Source organism: Carassius auratus, chromosome 31 (genome assembly GCF_003368295.1).
Source record: "Carassius auratus strain Wakin chromosome 31, ASM336829v1, whole genome shotgun sequence".
Classification (NCBI taxonomy): Eukaryota; Metazoa; Chordata; class Actinopteri; order Cypriniformes; family Cyprinidae; genus Carassius; species Carassius auratus.
Genome location: NC_039273.1, coordinates 8,237,958 through 8,255,435, shown reverse-complemented (window position 1 = coordinate 8,255,435; position 17,478 = coordinate 8,237,958). Strand labels below are relative to the sequence as shown.

Here is a 17,478-nt window from a genome sequence, read left to right as displayed (position 1 = left end):
ATAAATAAGAACCAATTGTTAAAATGGATACTAAATACTTAATACTGTTCTCCCATATCATTGCACATAAATGATATTTACATATTTACGTCACCAGTAAATTTCTGTAAGCTTGTGCAGCACTTAGATCAGGTTTCAGAAAAAGCTCTGCCTCTGTTTCTGGGAAATGCTAATCATGGCGCGCAGTAAGAATGATGTTGTAAGAATGTTTTTATGCACATCTTTCATTTCTCATCATTAATATTATTATTCTTGTTCATTCCACAGCTTGCTTGTCAATATGTAAATTTCAGCGTACCTCAAAACTATAGGAATTTCAAATCACCAAAGCTTGATGTTATTGATTCAAATATTTCATAATCACTTGCATTCGTAAATTTTAATTAGGCGAATGGACACGTTTTTTTTTTAGATTCCATATTGTTAAATGTATAAAATTTAATGTCTATAATTGTACGCTTTTCAAATTACAACAGCTCTGCCCATGACAAAAATTACAACATCAAAAAAAAAGAACACTTCTTACATTTATTAATTTATATATATATATATATATATATATATATATATATATATATATATATATATATATATATATATATATATATACACAAATGGAAAATGTTTAAAAATCCAAAATTGTTGTTAAATGTATAACATATCTCTTTTCACTTTATGAGCTCAATAAATGTTTATCTTTCCCGAGTATAGTTGTGTTCGGCTGTAAAACAATTATGGCCGTAGCTCAGAATATATTCAGAAAGCCATCTAATAACCTTGTATAACACCCAATTTTTCCTGAGATGATTTACTAAATTGCTAATAAATTTCATGCCCATTTGTTCATCTAATAATCCTATTATTCTGAGATTACAGTTTTGAATGACCTTGTTTGATAGTCTGGGAGGCCAGTACGTGGAGGGACTGATTCTCTGCACCACTTCTGCATTCTGGATGTTTCATTGTGTGAAAAAGGTTCCATTTTCTTTTTCTAGTTACTCGGCATCAGCCCTCATTATTTTAAGCTCAACCCCCCCCCCCCCCCCATGCCACGCATTTTACATAATTACACTCTTCTATAAATTAGAATTATTCTCAGAAGTGACAAAAGACATGATACAATCCTGTATAAAACATTATGACTTCAAGTCAATTTGTAATTTTTATTACAAAATGAAGGCTTTTTCATCCATAAATACAAATTCCACATTGTGGGCATAGAAAAAATATGTAAATCTGGTTTAAAATAGTCCCAAAAAAAAAATTTCACTGCATTTCACTTTCAAGGAAAGAAAAAATTCCAGTCAAGGCAGCACAGTGACTAAGCGTGCCTTTATAGAGTGCTGAAGACCAAGCTACGTATGTGCCTTTCGTGAGCTCAGTTTCTCATTTTGAATCGTTCCTAAAAGGGTCACATGACCCATACAAAGGTTTCATGAACATTAAATTCATCTTAAAACCCAAGCTTGCGGTTTAACCTCTCCAGCTTTTAACAGTATGACTCAAAAGTTGAGTAACGTCACTCTTCTACTTTAGAAGTCATTTTCTGGACAAGGCTTAACTCAGTCCCACTTAGTCATACATTTTTTTTTATCTATCTACCAAGATAGACTTGTTGACCACCAAAAACTTGCTCAAGAAACAAGAATCACTCTTCAAGTTATTAACACTGCTTTTCGACCCAAACGTCTGATTGGGGCTGTGCATTTGATTTGCTTCCTTCAAATCATCAGCATCCAGCTTGTGATTGGCCGCGGTGTGCATTTCCATGGCAATGTCAGAGCTGGAAAGGGTAATCCTGAAGATACTGAAGTAATGGTTTCGGTAGAGGCAGGCTTTCTGTGCAAGTGGTATGTTTGTTGATTACCAAACGAGTGAGGTGCTGCAAGGAAGGAAAGGCTTGAGGACGATGGATTGGTCTTTTGAGTTTCAGCAACACCGCACATTCCTTGGGTGCTGGCAAAGTTACGTGATCCAATTCCTCAGTCTTTTCCTCCCCCCCCTTGTTCCTGGAGTCCACGTAGTGCTGCACGAGGCTGGGGACATCAGGGAAGGACTGCAGGCGAGATTTGGCCGGGGAAGTGGAGTCCAGGCGGAAACGTCCGAGACTGTACTCAATGCGGACATTCGTTGGCCCACGACCCGTTTTAACAGACAGTGTCAACATATAGAGAGGGTGGCTGCTGTCCCGTATCAGGAAAGTACCCTCTGATGCCCCCTGTAGGACAGAGTGGGCCTCACTGGCAGAGATGGCACCCCAGTACCAACCTGGAAAAAAAATGGAGGGATTAATACATTTTTATTAAAGGATATATATGGATAAAGGGATACAAAAAAAAATATTTAAAAAGCCCCAAGAAGACATTCTCCAAAATGGGTGCCTTCAGAGGCCTTTAAAAATGATTAATTTTATAGCATGTCCCCACACCTGTTTCCAAACTCTCATTGCTGAATATGTATATTCAATAAAAAAAAGAAATGAAGCTAAAATGTATCTTTCTGAAAGAAGAATTCTCACTAAATAAAAAGTTCTCATTTGCCTTTTAATAGTAGCTTAATTTAACACATTATTAAACACACTTTATTGTGAAAACAATGGAAAAGGCACTTGTTTTATTGAAAGACCCTTAATTTATGGATTTACGGATTTATGAATGAATGAATGCATGAATGAATCCTAACTGCCGTTTTGTTATTAAAATAATAATAATAATAGTTATTATTATTATTATTATTATTATTATTATTACAGATGTAACATTTTAAATTTGTATGATACCTGAGGCATCCAGATAGGAGAAATTATCGGAGATAGATCTGAAATCTTTGCTAGGGTCCCATAAGGTAACGGTTGCATGGATGCAGCGAGGAGATGAGAAAGTCACCACTGGAAAACTGACCATTTGATCAGAAGTATCTTGCAAATGAGCTGGCCTGGAAAAAAAAAATAATAATAATAATTAATTAATTAAAAATGTAATACGTTTTAAGTATTTAAAATTTTGCAATCATCTTAAAAAGAAAACAATACATTTTTTTTTCTTTTCTTTTTTTCTTAGGACCAATCACTGCATGTTCAAATTTGCGCGGAGATACACATTTACAGAAATTGCTTATTCAGCTTTTTAATTTAGTTAATGTTAATTCTTAATCAATTCATAGAGGTATGAATAATTATTTGTGAGAAAAATAGTTGTTTTTTTCCCGCTACCTTATATACTATTAATGCCACCCTTTATTATATTTTGTGTTAATACACATATTACTATACAGAAAATAAAGATATTTCATTAGGCTCAATTATTGCGGACAGATGTGTTTCACTGTTCCAAAAAATTGTTTTAAACATTAAAAAAACTACATATTTATATCTACTTTTTAAACAAAATAAATGTATTATTATACTAAGAAATATTAATTAATAAATAATTTGTCTTTAACACTATGCTTAGCGACATCAACAAGAATGTGTGGTATTTCGTAAATGGACAATTAGATATGAACAATAAGTAATGTTGTTAACTCTATATATTGCTGTGATAATTTAATAAAGCTGGGTCGCTAAAACTCACCCTTGAACGCACAAAATCATCGTGAATATGTCTGGTTTGATATCTGCCGGATTTCTTACAGGTTCTCTGTTCCTAAGGTTTATACTCGGACTTCCAAAATTAATCTGGTCTGACAAACGATGACAAACAGTTCAAAGATGTTTCTCGAGCGTAGGAAGGTCGTCGAACAGCCTCGGGATTCTCTCGCTGTCTGTCAAATTAAGTACGCGACTTGTCTACGGGTTTATTTAACAAACCACGCGAATAAATAACTTGGACATGGTTCTAGAAAACGAGCGGTTTCTGTTCAGCTCGTGCACTAAAACTGAACAAGAAGCGGAACACTGCAGGGTTTGGCTTGCTCTCTTCGTCTGACTTCCCAGAAGTGGCTTTCTCAGAATCCCCCCGTGTTTAGCGCCTCTGACGTCATCAGCGGTGAAGCTCTGCGCAACCCACAGAATCAATCCCCTCTTCCTTCTCATTCAGGCATACTGCAGTCTCATGAGTGATGAACTAGCACTGGAATTGTCCTTGAATGACCCATTTGGGAGTTTTATTATGGTGCTGGTCGGTAATTGCTTCCTGATGTTTGTGATAGACATTCGAGGATGAAAACGGCATTTCTCGAGAAACCGCACGTCTAGCGTTCCAAGAACTTTCCAGGAAAACTGAGCGCCTGCTTTGAGTTCAACCAATCACGTCCTGCCCTTCGCTAATGCCCCGCCTCCCGTGAGCTGTCAACGAATTAACCATTTGTTTACTGCTAAAATGAGTTTCTGAAAAAAAGACAAATCCTCTTGGGACCAGGAAAAAACATTTATTTGAAATGTAAACATTTGATCAGGCCATTACATTAAAACGTTGTGATATGTTGTGCAGATTAAATGTATTTTAGTGCCTGATAAATACTAGTAGCCGTGCCTATACGCGTTATTTAGTGTTTCTGACCGAGATGATTCTGAACGCTTGTTTTTACTGCCATCTTGAGGCTATCAGGTCCATCTGCCATTGAAATTATGTACATTTTTGGCTTATAATTTGTGAATAGATCTTGATTTACCAATAATTACCACCAAACACTCAGTTAATTTATTTACGCAACAGTATGTTCATAAACAAGAGAGGGCAGTGGATTTTCATTTACTGATAATTACAGTTTATTACTTATGATTATTTTGTGTATGTCCTTTTAATATAATCAATGACCAACAAACAAACAAACAAATAAATATTTAAGGAAAGAAAATAAAAAAAAGGAAAAAACAAATAAATATAAATCATCCATGTTAATGTTATCTGGTAAAACAGATTTTTGTTTGGATACAACTTTAAATTATTATTATTATTATTTTTAATTGTTCTGATTACTTACAGAAGCCTATACACAAATACATTATGTGTTTGACAGTAAATACTGTGGGATCATGATGTCAGTCAGTGAATAACATTATAAGACATGTTTATAAAAAAAACTGTAACTATATATAAAAAAAGTAATTGTTTTAAAACATTAAATGTGAATGCTAAAATTAATCCAAATAATTTAGCATAGCCGATTCTTGCTACATATCCGTTACTGCGTCACATTTGTCACATCTAGTGTGTACGTGTATGTATGAGTGTACCTTTTTTATAAAATGGCTGTAGGTTCTGTAGGACTTGTAACTGCTTTTTTTTTTTTAAGCTTCTATGACAAAACTTATTTTCTACTTTAAAAAAATACATTTAAATATGACCGATCTGTCATCTTTCACAATCAGCACTTTTAATATGCTTAAAATTATATTTAGTTTTGAGGGTGTACAGGTGCATCTCAATAAATTAGAATGTCGTGGAAAAGTAAATTTATTTCAGTAATTCAACTCAAATTGTGAAACTCATGTATTATGGTAGATAAATTTAATGCACACAGACTTAAGGAGTTTAAATCTTTGGTTCTTTTAATTGTGATGATTTTGACTCACATTTAATAAAAACCCACCAAATCACTATCTCAACAAATTAAAATATTATAACATGCCAATCAGATTATCAACTCAAAACACCTGCAAAGGTTTTCTGAGCCTTCAAAATGGTCTCTCAGTTTGGTTCACTAGACTACACAATCATGGGGAAGACTGATGATCTTACAGTTGTCCAGAAGACAATCACTGACACCCTTCACAAGGAGGGTAAGACACAAACTGTCATTGCCAAAGAAGCTGGCTATTCACAGAGTGCTGTATCCAAGCATGTTAACAGAAAGTTGTATGAAAGGAAAAAGTGTGGAAGAAAAATATGCACAACCAACCGAGAGAACCACAGCCTTATGAGAATTGTCAATCAAAATCAATTCAAAAATTTGAGTGAACTTCACAAGGAATGGACTGAGGCTGTGGTCAAGACATCAAGAGCCACCACACACAGACATGTCAATGAATTTGCTGAACCATAGACAACGTCAGAGGCGTCTTACCTGGGCTAAGGAGAAGAACTGGACTGTTGCCCAGTGGTCTAAGGTCCTCTTGTCAGATGAGAGCAAGTTTTGTATTTCATTTGGAAACCGAGATCCTAGAGTCTGGAGGAAGGCTGGAGAAGCTCATAGCCCAAGTTGCTTGAAGTCCAGTGTTAAGTTTCCACAGTCTGTGATGATTTAGTGTGCAGTGTCATCTGCTACTGTTGGTCCATTGTGTTTTTTGAAAACCAAAGTCACTGCACCCGTTTACCAAGATATTTTGGAGCATTTCATGCTTCCTTCTGCTGACCAGCTTTTTGAAGATGCTGATTTCATTTTCCAGCAGGATTTGGCACCTGCCCACACTGCCAAAAGCACCAAAAGTTGGTAAAATGACCGTGGTGTTTGCATGTAAATGAACACACTTTCCAGAAGGCCAACAATTCACTAAAATGTTTTATGATTATTATTATTATTGGTCTTATGAAGTATTCTAATTTGTTGAGATAGTGAATTGGTGGGTTTTTGTTAAATGTGAGCCAAAATCATCATCATTAAAAGAACTTAAACTACTTCAGTCTGTGTGCATTGAATTTATTTAATACACAAGTTTCACAATTTGAGTTGAATTACTGAAATAAATGAACTTTTCCACAACATTCTAATTTATTGAGATGCACCTGTATATGTGTATGAGATTATGTAATAAAAATGTGCTCAGAAAATGCACATATAAAATTAATTCCTGAGTTTTTCTCTTAGATTTATGCACATTAGCACACCAAATGAAAAAAACAACAACATCTAATAACACTGAGTAAAAAGAAATACAAGCCAATGAATGAAAGTAAAAACAAAACAAAAAATCTTTTTGAGTTAACAACAACTGAGCACAGGATTCCAATTTTTCATTAAACCTCTGCAGGATGAAAAAATGTCCCTGCAAACAGGCATAAAACGGGAGCTGTACAACATTTAGGGCACAACTGAAGTTCATTTCTCTCTTCCTCTCACTTTCTGTCCTTCCTAGCTGTTGCCACCATTCTCTCCTCCTCCCTTGATTAGACGTTTGTTTCCCCTTTTCCCAGCAGGGCCACGAGGTTTGGCGAATGCTTGCTTGTGGGCATGCTGCTTAGGATGGACTTCATCATACAGATGCTCCTCTGTCAGCTCCTCTCCACTATCTATCTCCAACTAACATGGACACATTTACAAACACAAAGATTTAGAAGTATTTAGGTCAGTTTGGTCACATATTGAGATATTGAGTATAAAATAAAATAAAAAAAAATACATACAGTTACAATTAATACAATAAAACTCCTCTGCAGTGAATGAGTGCCGTAAGAATGATAGCTGAATCAGATGACAACAACATTGCAATAGTCCATCAATTAATGTCCAGTGATGTAAAAAGCTGAATGCTTATAATAAACACATCCATCATTAAGACATCTTTATCTTCAAACCGTTGCTTCTGGAAAAAATATGAGTCCTTTATTCTCATTTGCTTTCTTGCAAAAGCAAAAATTAGCTTTTTTGGATCAGGAGCGAAATATGTACAGATCAAGTTCTGTTTACAATTGAAAACAGTCCAAAACAGTTCTAAATGTATCAGTGGATTTTAATGTGAGGAACACATTAAAACAATTTTTTTTTACTAGAAAATAACTATTATGGATTATAGACTCATATTTTGGCCAGAAGCAAAGGTTTGAAATTAAACAATCTTGAATTTATTCATCAAAAAAAAAAAAAAAAAAAATGCAGCTATTCACTTCACAAGACATAACTGATAGTCTGGAGTCATGTGGATTATTGTGATGTTTTTAATCATCTGTTTAAACTCTCATCCTGATGGCACCCGTTCACGTCAGAGGATCCACTGGTGAGAAAGTAATAAAAAGCTCAATTTCAGATGAAGAAACAAACTCATCTAGATCTTGTTTGGCTTGATTAAAGTAAATATGGATTAGTTTAATTTCGTGCTAACTTTAAATGAAGTTTTGGGCTTGTAACTCTCGAGTGACAGAATGAGTTTTTACCTTTTTAGCCACTTCTAGGTGGAAGTCCCTCTCTACTTCTTCCAGAAGTCGACTCTTACAGCTGGAATACAGCATCCTTTCCTTGATGCTACAGCTGTATCCTGGCATGGAGTATATGAACACTATGGAGAGTGATAGAGTGATAGAAGAGGATATTAATTATTTCCCTTAACTTTAATACATAACTGTAATAGACGAGATATGCATAAGGAATGGAGTGACTAACCCACAGACTCAAGGTAGTCTCCCTCATGTGAATGTTTGTAGAGGAAAAAGTGGTATCTGGGTGTATCAAGGGGGATCCGGCAGGGTAGATCACGGATTTCTGTCGGGCTGGTGTGCACGAGTTCAATTGTCTCATTCTCTGTATCTAGCTTCTATATATATATATAGAAAACAAAAATGTAACATTTCAAATCAATTTGGTAATGTAGTATCTAAGAACATACTGGAAGTATAAATGTATGTGTCTGTGTCTTACTAGTTGAATGTAGTTGATGCGTCTCTCTGCGAGCTGCTGTAGAGCACGTTTGGCCTCAGCCTTTAATGGGAAAGCAAGACCCTGTAGAGTCTGATGCTTGGGGTCCACAGTGATCTCAGTTTTCACCTACAGGCAAACACACACACACACACACACACTTAAATAATATATCCAGACTGAAAAAATATGTTTTAGTTTAAACTATCAAAAATTATAACAGAGTTACAAAAGAGAAACAAAAAAGAAGCTCAAGTAAAATATTCACATGCCCTACAGTAACTAAATGTTTGATGATAAAGTGTGTCATGAAAATAATGAAATGCCAAAAAGAATAATAATTTTAATGGTTGTAAAAGCTGATTTTTCTTTAAATATATATGGTATATACACTCATCTAAAGGATTATTAAGAACGCCATACTAATACGGTGTTTGACCTTAACTGCCTTAATTCTACGTGGCATTGATTCAACAAGGTGCTGAAAGCATTCTTTAGAAATGTTGGCCCATATTGACAGGATAGCATCTTGCAGTTGATGGAGATTTGTGGGATGCACATCCAGGGCACGAAGCTCCCATTCCACCACATCCCAAAGATGCTCTATTGGGTTGAGATCTGGTGACTGTGGGGGCCATTTTAGTACAGTGAACTCATTGTCATGTTCAAGAAAACAATTTGAAATGATTTGAGCTTTGTGACATGGTGCATTATCCTGCTGGAAGTAGCCATCAGAGGAAGGGTACATGTTGGTCATAAAGGGATGGACATGGTCAGAAACAATGCTCAGGTAGGCCGTGGCTTTCAAACGATCCCCAGTTGGCACTTAGAGGCCTAAAGTGTGCCAAGAAAGCATCCCCCACACCATTACACCACCACCAGCAGCCTGCACAGCGGTAACAAGGCATGATGGATCCATGTTCTCAATCTGTTTACACCTAATTCTGACTCTACCATCTGAATGTCTCAACAGAAATCGAGACTCATCAGACCAGGCAACATTTTTCGAGTCTTCAACTGTCCAATTTTGGTGAGCTCGTGCAAATTGTAGCCTCTTTTCCCTACTTGTAGTGGCCTTGTACCCGGTGGGGTTTTCTGCTGTTGTAGCCCATCCGCCTCAAGGTTGTGCGTGTTGTGGCTTCACAAATGCTTTGCTGCATACCTCGGTTGTAACGAGTGGTTATTTCAGTCAAAGTTGCTCTTCTATCAGCTTGAATCAGTCGGCCCATTCTCCTCTGACCTCTAGCATCAACAAGACATTTTCACCCACAGGACTGCTGCATACTGGATGTTTTTCCCTTTTCACACTATTCTTTATAAACCATAGAAATAACTGAGTAGTAACTGAGCAGATTGTGAAATACTCAGACTGGCCCGTCTGGCACCAACAACCATGATTGGTTGATTAGATAATTGCATTAATGAGAAATTTCTGAGAATCCTTTAGGTGAGTATATACATATATATATATATATATATATATATATATATATATATATATATATATATATATATATATATATATATATATATATATATATATATATATATATATATATATATATATATACTTTTTTTCACTACTTGTTTAGTACAATCAACTACAATTGTACTGTCTCCAATCAGCACACACACACACACACACAACATTGTGTTTTTCACTTAATCTAATTGCAATGCTCACCTGTTTAACTCTGCCCTGCAACCACAGAAATTGAACACAGAATATATTAAAACAAAGAGCTAAAATAATTCATGGATGTATTATAATTTTGATTTTAGATGCATGTCTACAGTCTTTTCTCACCTCTGTGATTTTGATGCGCTGTAGCTCCTGTTCAGCTGCTGTCAGGGGAGCTGGTGCGGAACATGAAGTCACGTGTCGCAGGTACCCCTGAAGACAAATGTCCTCCTGGTGATGGCGAAAAAAGACAAAAAGCTTTGTTTTATGTGCACTTTGATGTTAATTTAGAAATTATGTCAAGTAATCAGAAATAAAAAACATTTTTTATTTTAATTAAATAAATGTATTAATTTGATTTTTATTCCTCTGATATTTTTTTTCATCAATGTGATTCATTAATAATCCATCAAAAATATTTTTTACCAGTCAAAAGTTTACATTCTCAACTAAATATACAACTTCCTCCCATAAAACTTCAAAGTTGTTTGTTCAGTATTGTATGTGTATGTACAGTATATTTTTAGTCCTGTCTGTGATGACCATGACTGGTAATCATTTCCAAGAAGCCCCAAGTGACCAATTTCTAAATTAAGGAACATGGTGGTCCACTCTGTAAACTTTTTCAACTGTAAATAATCCAGCATCAGGCTGACTGACTGACTGACTGACAGCTGAAGACGTATGACAGGTGGACCGAGTCCATTCATCAGCATGTCCCACATTATAACTTCATTAGTCCTTCAAATAGGCAAAATTGTAAATATTTAAATAAAATATTTTAAATGATAGCTAAAGCTGCCTTTGTTAATCTAAAGAGTATAGAAAAAACAGACCAATTTTACTTCCAGAATATATTATTCAGTCTTGACTTTCTTGTGTAAGCTAGTACCTCAACTGTGCCGAACATTTCATCTTTGACGTGTCCACCACCAAACTCTTTCTTAACTGTGGCCCGAGTGGCAGCATACAGCATCTTCTGCCGAACCTGTAGCAAAAGGCAAGTTACCACTTCATTAAATAAATACACAGTAACAAAATAAACACAGCTCTAACCACAATGGTGTGCTAAGGTTTACCACAAGTATAACAAGTTTAAATAAAAAAAAAGATATGTATATGAATAAAAAAAATAAAAAAAAATCTTAAAGGTGTAAAATCTATTTTTTCATTTATCTGGAACCTTAAACTGCATATTGTTATATGAACAACTGAATAAGCTATTCCAGCTAAATCTTCATGTCTGCATGTTAAAACCTACAGGAGACTGGTCAGGTGACCAGGAGACGAAGAGCCACTCATAGCCTTGAGCGTTCTTGGTGTCCAGCCGGTATAGAATGTAGCAGGGCTCATGAGGGTCTAGCAGGGGAAGCAGGAAGTGGTCATAGTCTTTGTCCCAGCTCTGACGTGGCTCTCTGTATGCCCCCAACACCAGCTGCTCTGAAAGACACATAAAAAAAGCTCTCTCATTACAAACCTGGTGCGACCAACATCGCACACAACAATCCCAAAGATCTGTTGTGTAATTTTATATTGCATCGCGTAGATCAATTGAAATGTGTTTACAAGGCCAGGCTTGGATAATGGCCTACTGCTGATAACAAATAAGTGGAATATTGTCCATTATCTACATCCTGCTATAAAAAGAGCATGACACACCTCGTATCTTACACCCAATATAGCACAAGCTGCTTAGTTCACCTAGAGACATGCACACAATAATACACATAAATTCAACCTTCAGTTATTTATATATTAAACAAGTCAGTACTGAGGGGTGTCTGATAACACAATATGTTCTCATCAGTTATGAACTGTATAATCATCTTATCTTTAAAGAACTGAAACATGCTTAGTGTATCTTACATATGCAAACATACACTTTGCTTTTAATAAAATTGATCAATGGAAAATTGGGCACTTTGATGCGACTAATAATATAATATAATATAATATAATATAATATAATATAATATAATATAATATAATATAATATAATATAATATAATATAATATAATATAATATAATATAATATAATATAATATAATATAAAAGGCCTACCCTATAGAACAATTTTAGATTATACAACCATAAATTATTCACAATGTAGTATACAAGACTATGACCAACAGCTTGTCACATCTCTGAAAGTCCATGATTATTAAAAGCAAAAAATGCATAAGCGATTGTTGTTTGAGTTCCTCTGAGAACCTCTGCATTGATGCGCAAATCTGTTGTGATAGAAATAAGGAGGGTGGAAAAAAATAATTTTCTTTGCAATGCATGTGAGTATATCATAAAAGTATTAAAGACACAACAAAGTTATAAAAGCATTCTATTGTGAACAATATCAGAGGTGAGTTTTAAGGGCCTTTCACCATATAAAAACGTAAACTGCCATCATAAAGTGCTCATCACAACAGTTCTAAGAAGCAATCTGTGCTCATATCAAAAAGCAGTGTTCATATTTATACATTTATATAAACATGTTATTATATAAATTCTCTGTTCGGTGACTTTACTGTATAATTTAGACCACTGTAACACTTGTAAGGTAGGTTTTCAAACAATACTCCATTAAGAATCATTCCTAATGAATGATTATATCTTTCTATCATTTTCAATTCTCTCTCGACTGTATTCTCTCTTTAAGATAGTTAAACAAGAACGCATGAAAACAGCACAGAATATTTCACTTTAACATTACAGATATCACGCCTGATTCTACTGGTTCTTCATGTCCTTGGTTTATTGTCTCACTTTATAAACTTCACACCGTTTACATCAAGCACTCAAATTCATGTAATTTGCTTATCTGTACTTATGGGTCCTCTTTCTTCCCACCACTTAATCATTCTTTGTGAACGTGTGCTGTGCTGGTGCACGTCCTCCAGAGCCCCTCCCTCTGTTTTCAGGCATCAACACTCAGATTAACAGCTATGCTTCTCAGTGTGCATCTCTTATCACATCAATAATCTACTTACCAGTGCATCTGCCCACTTCCCTCGCTGCTGTCCTCAGCTTTTCTTTGTACACAAAGACTTAAAAGTGCAAATCTAACGGTTGCTGCTGATTTGAATTTAAAGCATTGAGAATATTCACATTTTAATTGTTTGCATATTTTTTATATTGAATGTTAAAAAGTTAAAAAAGAAAATCTATTGCTATTTTGGCGAATTTTATGTAAACAGTTATTATATTAAATTATAAAATTTTGCATAAAGAAAATAAGTATATTTTAGGACCATATATATGTATTGAATTGTATTGAATATATTTTGGACTGTAATATCAGTACACAATGTTACCGTTTTTTACTGTATTTTTAATTGCATTTTTTACATTTTGAAAATTGCAGCCTTGGTGAGCATCAGAAAGACATCTTTCAAAAACATTACAAAATTTCACTAAACATTATATTATAGAAAACCAATTTTGCATCATGGATTTATGGTTATGAATGTTGTGAGGATGTGCTTATTTTAAATTATTTCGAAATTATTTTTTAACAATCGAAATGGCCCTACAACCCTCTATTAGTTCATTCATTTAAACGATCAATGTCTTTTACTCTATTTCTTCGAAAAGTGACAAAGTTGTTGGTTGCACTGCTGTATGAGACTGAATGAAACAACAGTCCTTCTATAACTGGATAAACAAGTGCAATCACGGTCAAGGCGTGTGGATTAAGGCATCTAAAGGTTGTGCAGAGTGATTGAAAGATTTTGCACCTAACTGAAATAAAACTTTAATGAGCACACCGTGAAAAACAGCTAGCACGTCACTAACCAGATCTAGTGCAAACATCATCCACCCACATACACGTCTCCAGTCCGAATGACCTTGGAGGGGGATTTCCTGATGGTCTTTTGCAGCGGCTGCTATTCTGAGGTTGCACGCATTCCATTTATCAGCATAGACACATACTTTCCATCAGCCTTTTACTCACCCCTGCTGTTTGCACATATGTGCCAATTTGAAAAAACAAACAAACATATATCTGCCATCCTTCAGTCATACAAATACATTCATTGTAAAGAATATCACACATAAACACAATCTGGCTGAATAACTGAGTGTCTGCACCATTTGTCGGCACACTATAAGACAATAGTTCAGACGTTTTCCTATCACTGTGCGCACAGACTAGCTCCTGGCCATGTGGTCTGTGTGCTACCCACCATTAAGGGTCAGGATACACAAGTGAATCTGTCACCAGAAAGATCCAAAACGGTGTTGTTCTGTTTCATACTTCCTGAAATATCATGTGAGATTTAAATGAACCCCAAACAACCCAGTCTATTCAGATCCAGACGTCTTCATACACTTTAGGCATCCAACATACAGGAAAAGAGGGTGTCAGAACCTCTGGAGTGGTCCAAAATGGATGAACAGTCTACCTGATAAAAAAATCATATAAATCCAAATTGTCCAGCATAATTGCATTTCATGTGATGTGCGACATAAGTTTATTTAATATCTAATAGTTTGAAATGAAAGCAAACTAGAAGGTAAAATTGGCAACTTATTTACTTCTTGAAATGTACACAATATTGTTAAAAATGTTGGGGTTATTAAGATTTTTTTTATGTCTAATCTTTAATCTTTATGTCTTATCTGTCATTTTTGTATAAATTTTTTTGGATCCTTGCTGGAAAAAAAAGTATTAACGGGATAGATCACCCAAAAAAAGAAAAAAATGATGTTTAAGCCTTGATTCCCATTCACTTACATTATAAGACTGATAGACTGAAACGGTTTGAGCTAAAAATCTTGGTCTGTGTTCTACTGAAGAAACAAAGTCACCTACATCTTGGATGCCATGGGGGTAAACAGATAAACATCACCTTTAACATTTTTGGGTGAACTATCCCTTTAATTTCTTTTATTGACCCCAAACTTTTGGAAGGTCAAATACTAGAAAACACATCTGATGCTGTTTAATTTGACTGGAGTCATGTGGAATACATGCACACATCATGAATTCAGGTTAGGTAATGACAGAGTGACTTCACTCAAGTTTGATAGCGTTTTGCCCTTTCCTTCCCATCAACTGGATCTTGTCATCTGATAGTGAGCTAACATTTCAAAAGTACCTGACACTCAGCCTTGTACACAAATGCACGCTTGCACACATGCACTTTTATTGCAACAGAGAACAGTCCATCATTCCTTTGGCCTCTGCACAGTTCATCCCTCAAGAACCATTCAGTCTCTACGCCAAATCAAGTGTCATGATCTGACCCACAGCAGCATGTGAACACAGAATCAAAATACATTGTGAAATGTGTTTTGTTACTATTTCCTCATGTAAGGTGACACCTTGATAATAAAACAACAAATAAACAAATTCCACCCAAGAACAAACAATAAATTACATTAAATTAAAAATGTATATAAAAAAAGCTACAAAGTTAGATATTGTGATAATTGGCTTAATCTATAAGTGTCAGTGAATAATGTGAGACTATATACATTCATAGTATGAATTAACAGTACATTAAGTCATATTTCATTTGTCCAAGTGTCTTTCTGTTTTAAAATCCTAGCTGTTACTCAAGCACAGATTGTAGTTGAATCTCAAATCAGGGAAAATGCTACACACTCACACAGTTTCATACCTTAACCATTTGAGCTCTGAACCATTTAGGAAGTGAAAATCAAGCTAATTTAATTAAGTGAATTAATTAAGCGAACATTGATCTTCCACTAATATAAAGGTACCAAAAAGTATCACGGTACAAACATATTTTTTGGTTAGCGTACCATGGCCAAAATATATATTTTATTAGATATATATCCTGTAGTATTAAGTGATGTTGACCTTGGAAACCTATGTCAATGCAAAGTTACATGAATATGGTAATAGTTTAGAATCAATGGATTGCCATTTGACACCGTCATTGTACCATGGTGCATAATTAAGTTGTCATATTGAAAGAGTCGTAATAGTATTGGAAAGTTTTATCCCATTAAACACTGATATTTTCTAGCCTTCATTGTGATTACAATGACTTAGATTCACTGACAGTTGATCTACAAGCATGTAGAACAGATGTTTCAGTCTTGAAGTGCACTTGCTTAATTTGTCAACATATGCACTAGCATTTTTCGTTCACAATATACTAATCTCGATGCCTTACCTTTTCTGATTCATACAATTTTCTGTGAACTGAGTGAACCCCTCAGACCCCTGCTGTTCACTCACCGTCTCTGATCAGCACCTGGATGAGACGGCCGGTTCCACTCCGTGCCCGGGCCAGAAACTCCCTCAGCTCCTCTGTAACCACCAGAACTAGAAACATGGCGGGTCAGTGTAGTGCCTTCCTACCCGCCAAGGTACCTTCTGTAGCTGGATGAAGCTGGACACACAGGTCAGGTCACCTGGATGATCTTCTTTTTTACGAATTATCTTCAATCAGCGGTCAGTGACAGAGCTGTGTGTTATATCAGAATAAAATATAAAGGCAGCAGTATGAAGTAAGAGTTTGGTATTTGAGAGACTGTGTGCTATCCAAGAGAGAGGGCATGTGAGAGCAGCAAATGTGTGAGAGAAGGCTCCTGTAACTAGGACAGGATCATGTGTGCTGAACGAACCCGATCCCTCTTGCCCCAAATTTAGCAGGCACACTGTCTGGCCTCGGGTAACAGCCCAACCATCCCCCAGCACGGCCCCGGGGCCAGTTGTTTCAATCTTTTGATATGGATTTGTGAGCATTGTATTTGGGATTTGATTCATGCCCTTAAACCACAAGTACATTTACTCATTCATGGAGATGTTTGTTGTTTCTAATATTTTTATAAATAGCATACCAGGTTCAAGTAAAGCTCTAACTTAACGAGGCAAAATAATGTTCTCTGGTAATCAACAGCTTGATTCTATTATCTATAAATAAAAACAATAGAACTTATTTTTGTATGTCCGTTATACTATTACAGTAACTCACTGTTATGATGTTAAGTTTGATTATTATGATTGTATTTATCATTTTCGTTTGGATTGTATGGTATACAGCATTCAGGACTTTAATTTTTCAAATGTTCTTTTATGTTTGTGCATTTGGAAATTACTATTTCTAGGAAATTACTATCCTTAATTAGACATTATTTTGCATTTTAGCCACAATTTAAGCACAAAGTGTTTGTTTCCTGTAAATGTAATTATTGCAAGTGTAATTGTTTGTTTTTATTCATTTTTTAGAAACAAAAATAACAATTATTCATCTCTTTGTGTATATTTTTTAATTTAAATGTCATTTTTAAATTACATTATGACGTACTGCATACA

The 17,478-nt window shown here is 35.2% G+C and overlaps 2 protein-coding genes across 3 annotated transcripts; both read right to left on the bottom strand.

Moving 5' to 3' along the window:
- Positions 1 to 1,143: 1,143 nt before the first annotated feature.
- On the bottom strand, positions 1,144 to 4,187 carry LOC113050445 (cytokine-inducible SH2-containing protein-like). Its single transcript, XM_026213404.1, has 3 exons — positions 3,573 to 4,187; positions 2,780 to 2,934; positions 1,144 to 2,268 (listed from the first exon to the last, which is right to left on the bottom strand). The coding sequence occupies exons 1-3, from the start codon at positions 3,590 to 3,592 to the stop codon at positions 1,778 to 1,780; spliced, it is 666 nt and encodes a 221-aa protein (XP_026069189.1). The 5' UTR covers positions 3,593 to 4,187; the 3' UTR covers positions 1,144 to 1,777.
- Positions 4,188 to 6,565: 2,378 nt separating this feature from the next.
- On the bottom strand, positions 6,566 to 16,760 carry LOC113050440 (twinfilin-2). Of its 2 annotated transcripts, XM_026213397.1 has the most exons (9): positions 16,399 to 16,759; positions 11,451 to 11,629; positions 11,082 to 11,177; positions 10,316 to 10,420; positions 10,193 to 10,207; positions 8,512 to 8,637; positions 8,257 to 8,407; positions 8,031 to 8,152; positions 6,566 to 7,179 (listed from the first exon to the last, which is right to left on the bottom strand). In XM_026213397.1, the coding sequence occupies exons 1-9, from the start codon at positions 16,493 to 16,495 to the stop codon at positions 7,012 to 7,014; spliced, it is 1,059 nt and encodes a 352-aa protein (XP_026069182.1). In that variant the 5' UTR covers positions 16,496 to 16,759; the 3' UTR covers positions 6,566 to 7,011. The 2 variants fall into 2 exon arrangements, with proteins under 2 accessions (XP_026069182.1, XP_026069183.1); XM_026213398.1 differs by lacking the exon at positions 10,193 to 10,207 and having other exon boundaries at positions 16,399 to 16,760.
- Positions 16,761 to 17,478: the final 718 nt, after the last annotated feature.

Coding starts and splice junctions, on each gene's coding strand:
- LOC113050445 (XM_026213404.1), bottom strand. CDS start 3,592: ATGATTTTGTGCGTTCAAGG. Junction 2,935..3,572: donor ATGATTTTGTGCGTTCAAGG/GTGAGTTTTAGC, acceptor TTTTTTTTCCAG/GCCAGCTCATTTGCAAGATA. Junction 2,269..2,779: donor CTCCTATCTGGATGCCTCAG/GTATCATACAAA, acceptor TTTTTTTTCCAG/GTTGGTACTGGGGTGCCATC.
- LOC113050440 (XM_026213397.1), bottom strand. CDS start 16,495: ATGTTTCTAGTTCTGGTGGTTACAGAGGAGCTGAGGGAGTTTCTGGCC. Junction 10,421..11,081: donor AAATGTTCGGCACAGTTGAG/GTACTAGCTTAC, acceptor CGCCATCACCAG/GAGGACATTTGTCTTCAGGG. Junction 8,153..8,256: donor AGACTACCTTGAGTCTGTGG/GTTAGTCACTCC, acceptor CACTCTCCATAG/TGTTCATATACTCCATGCCA.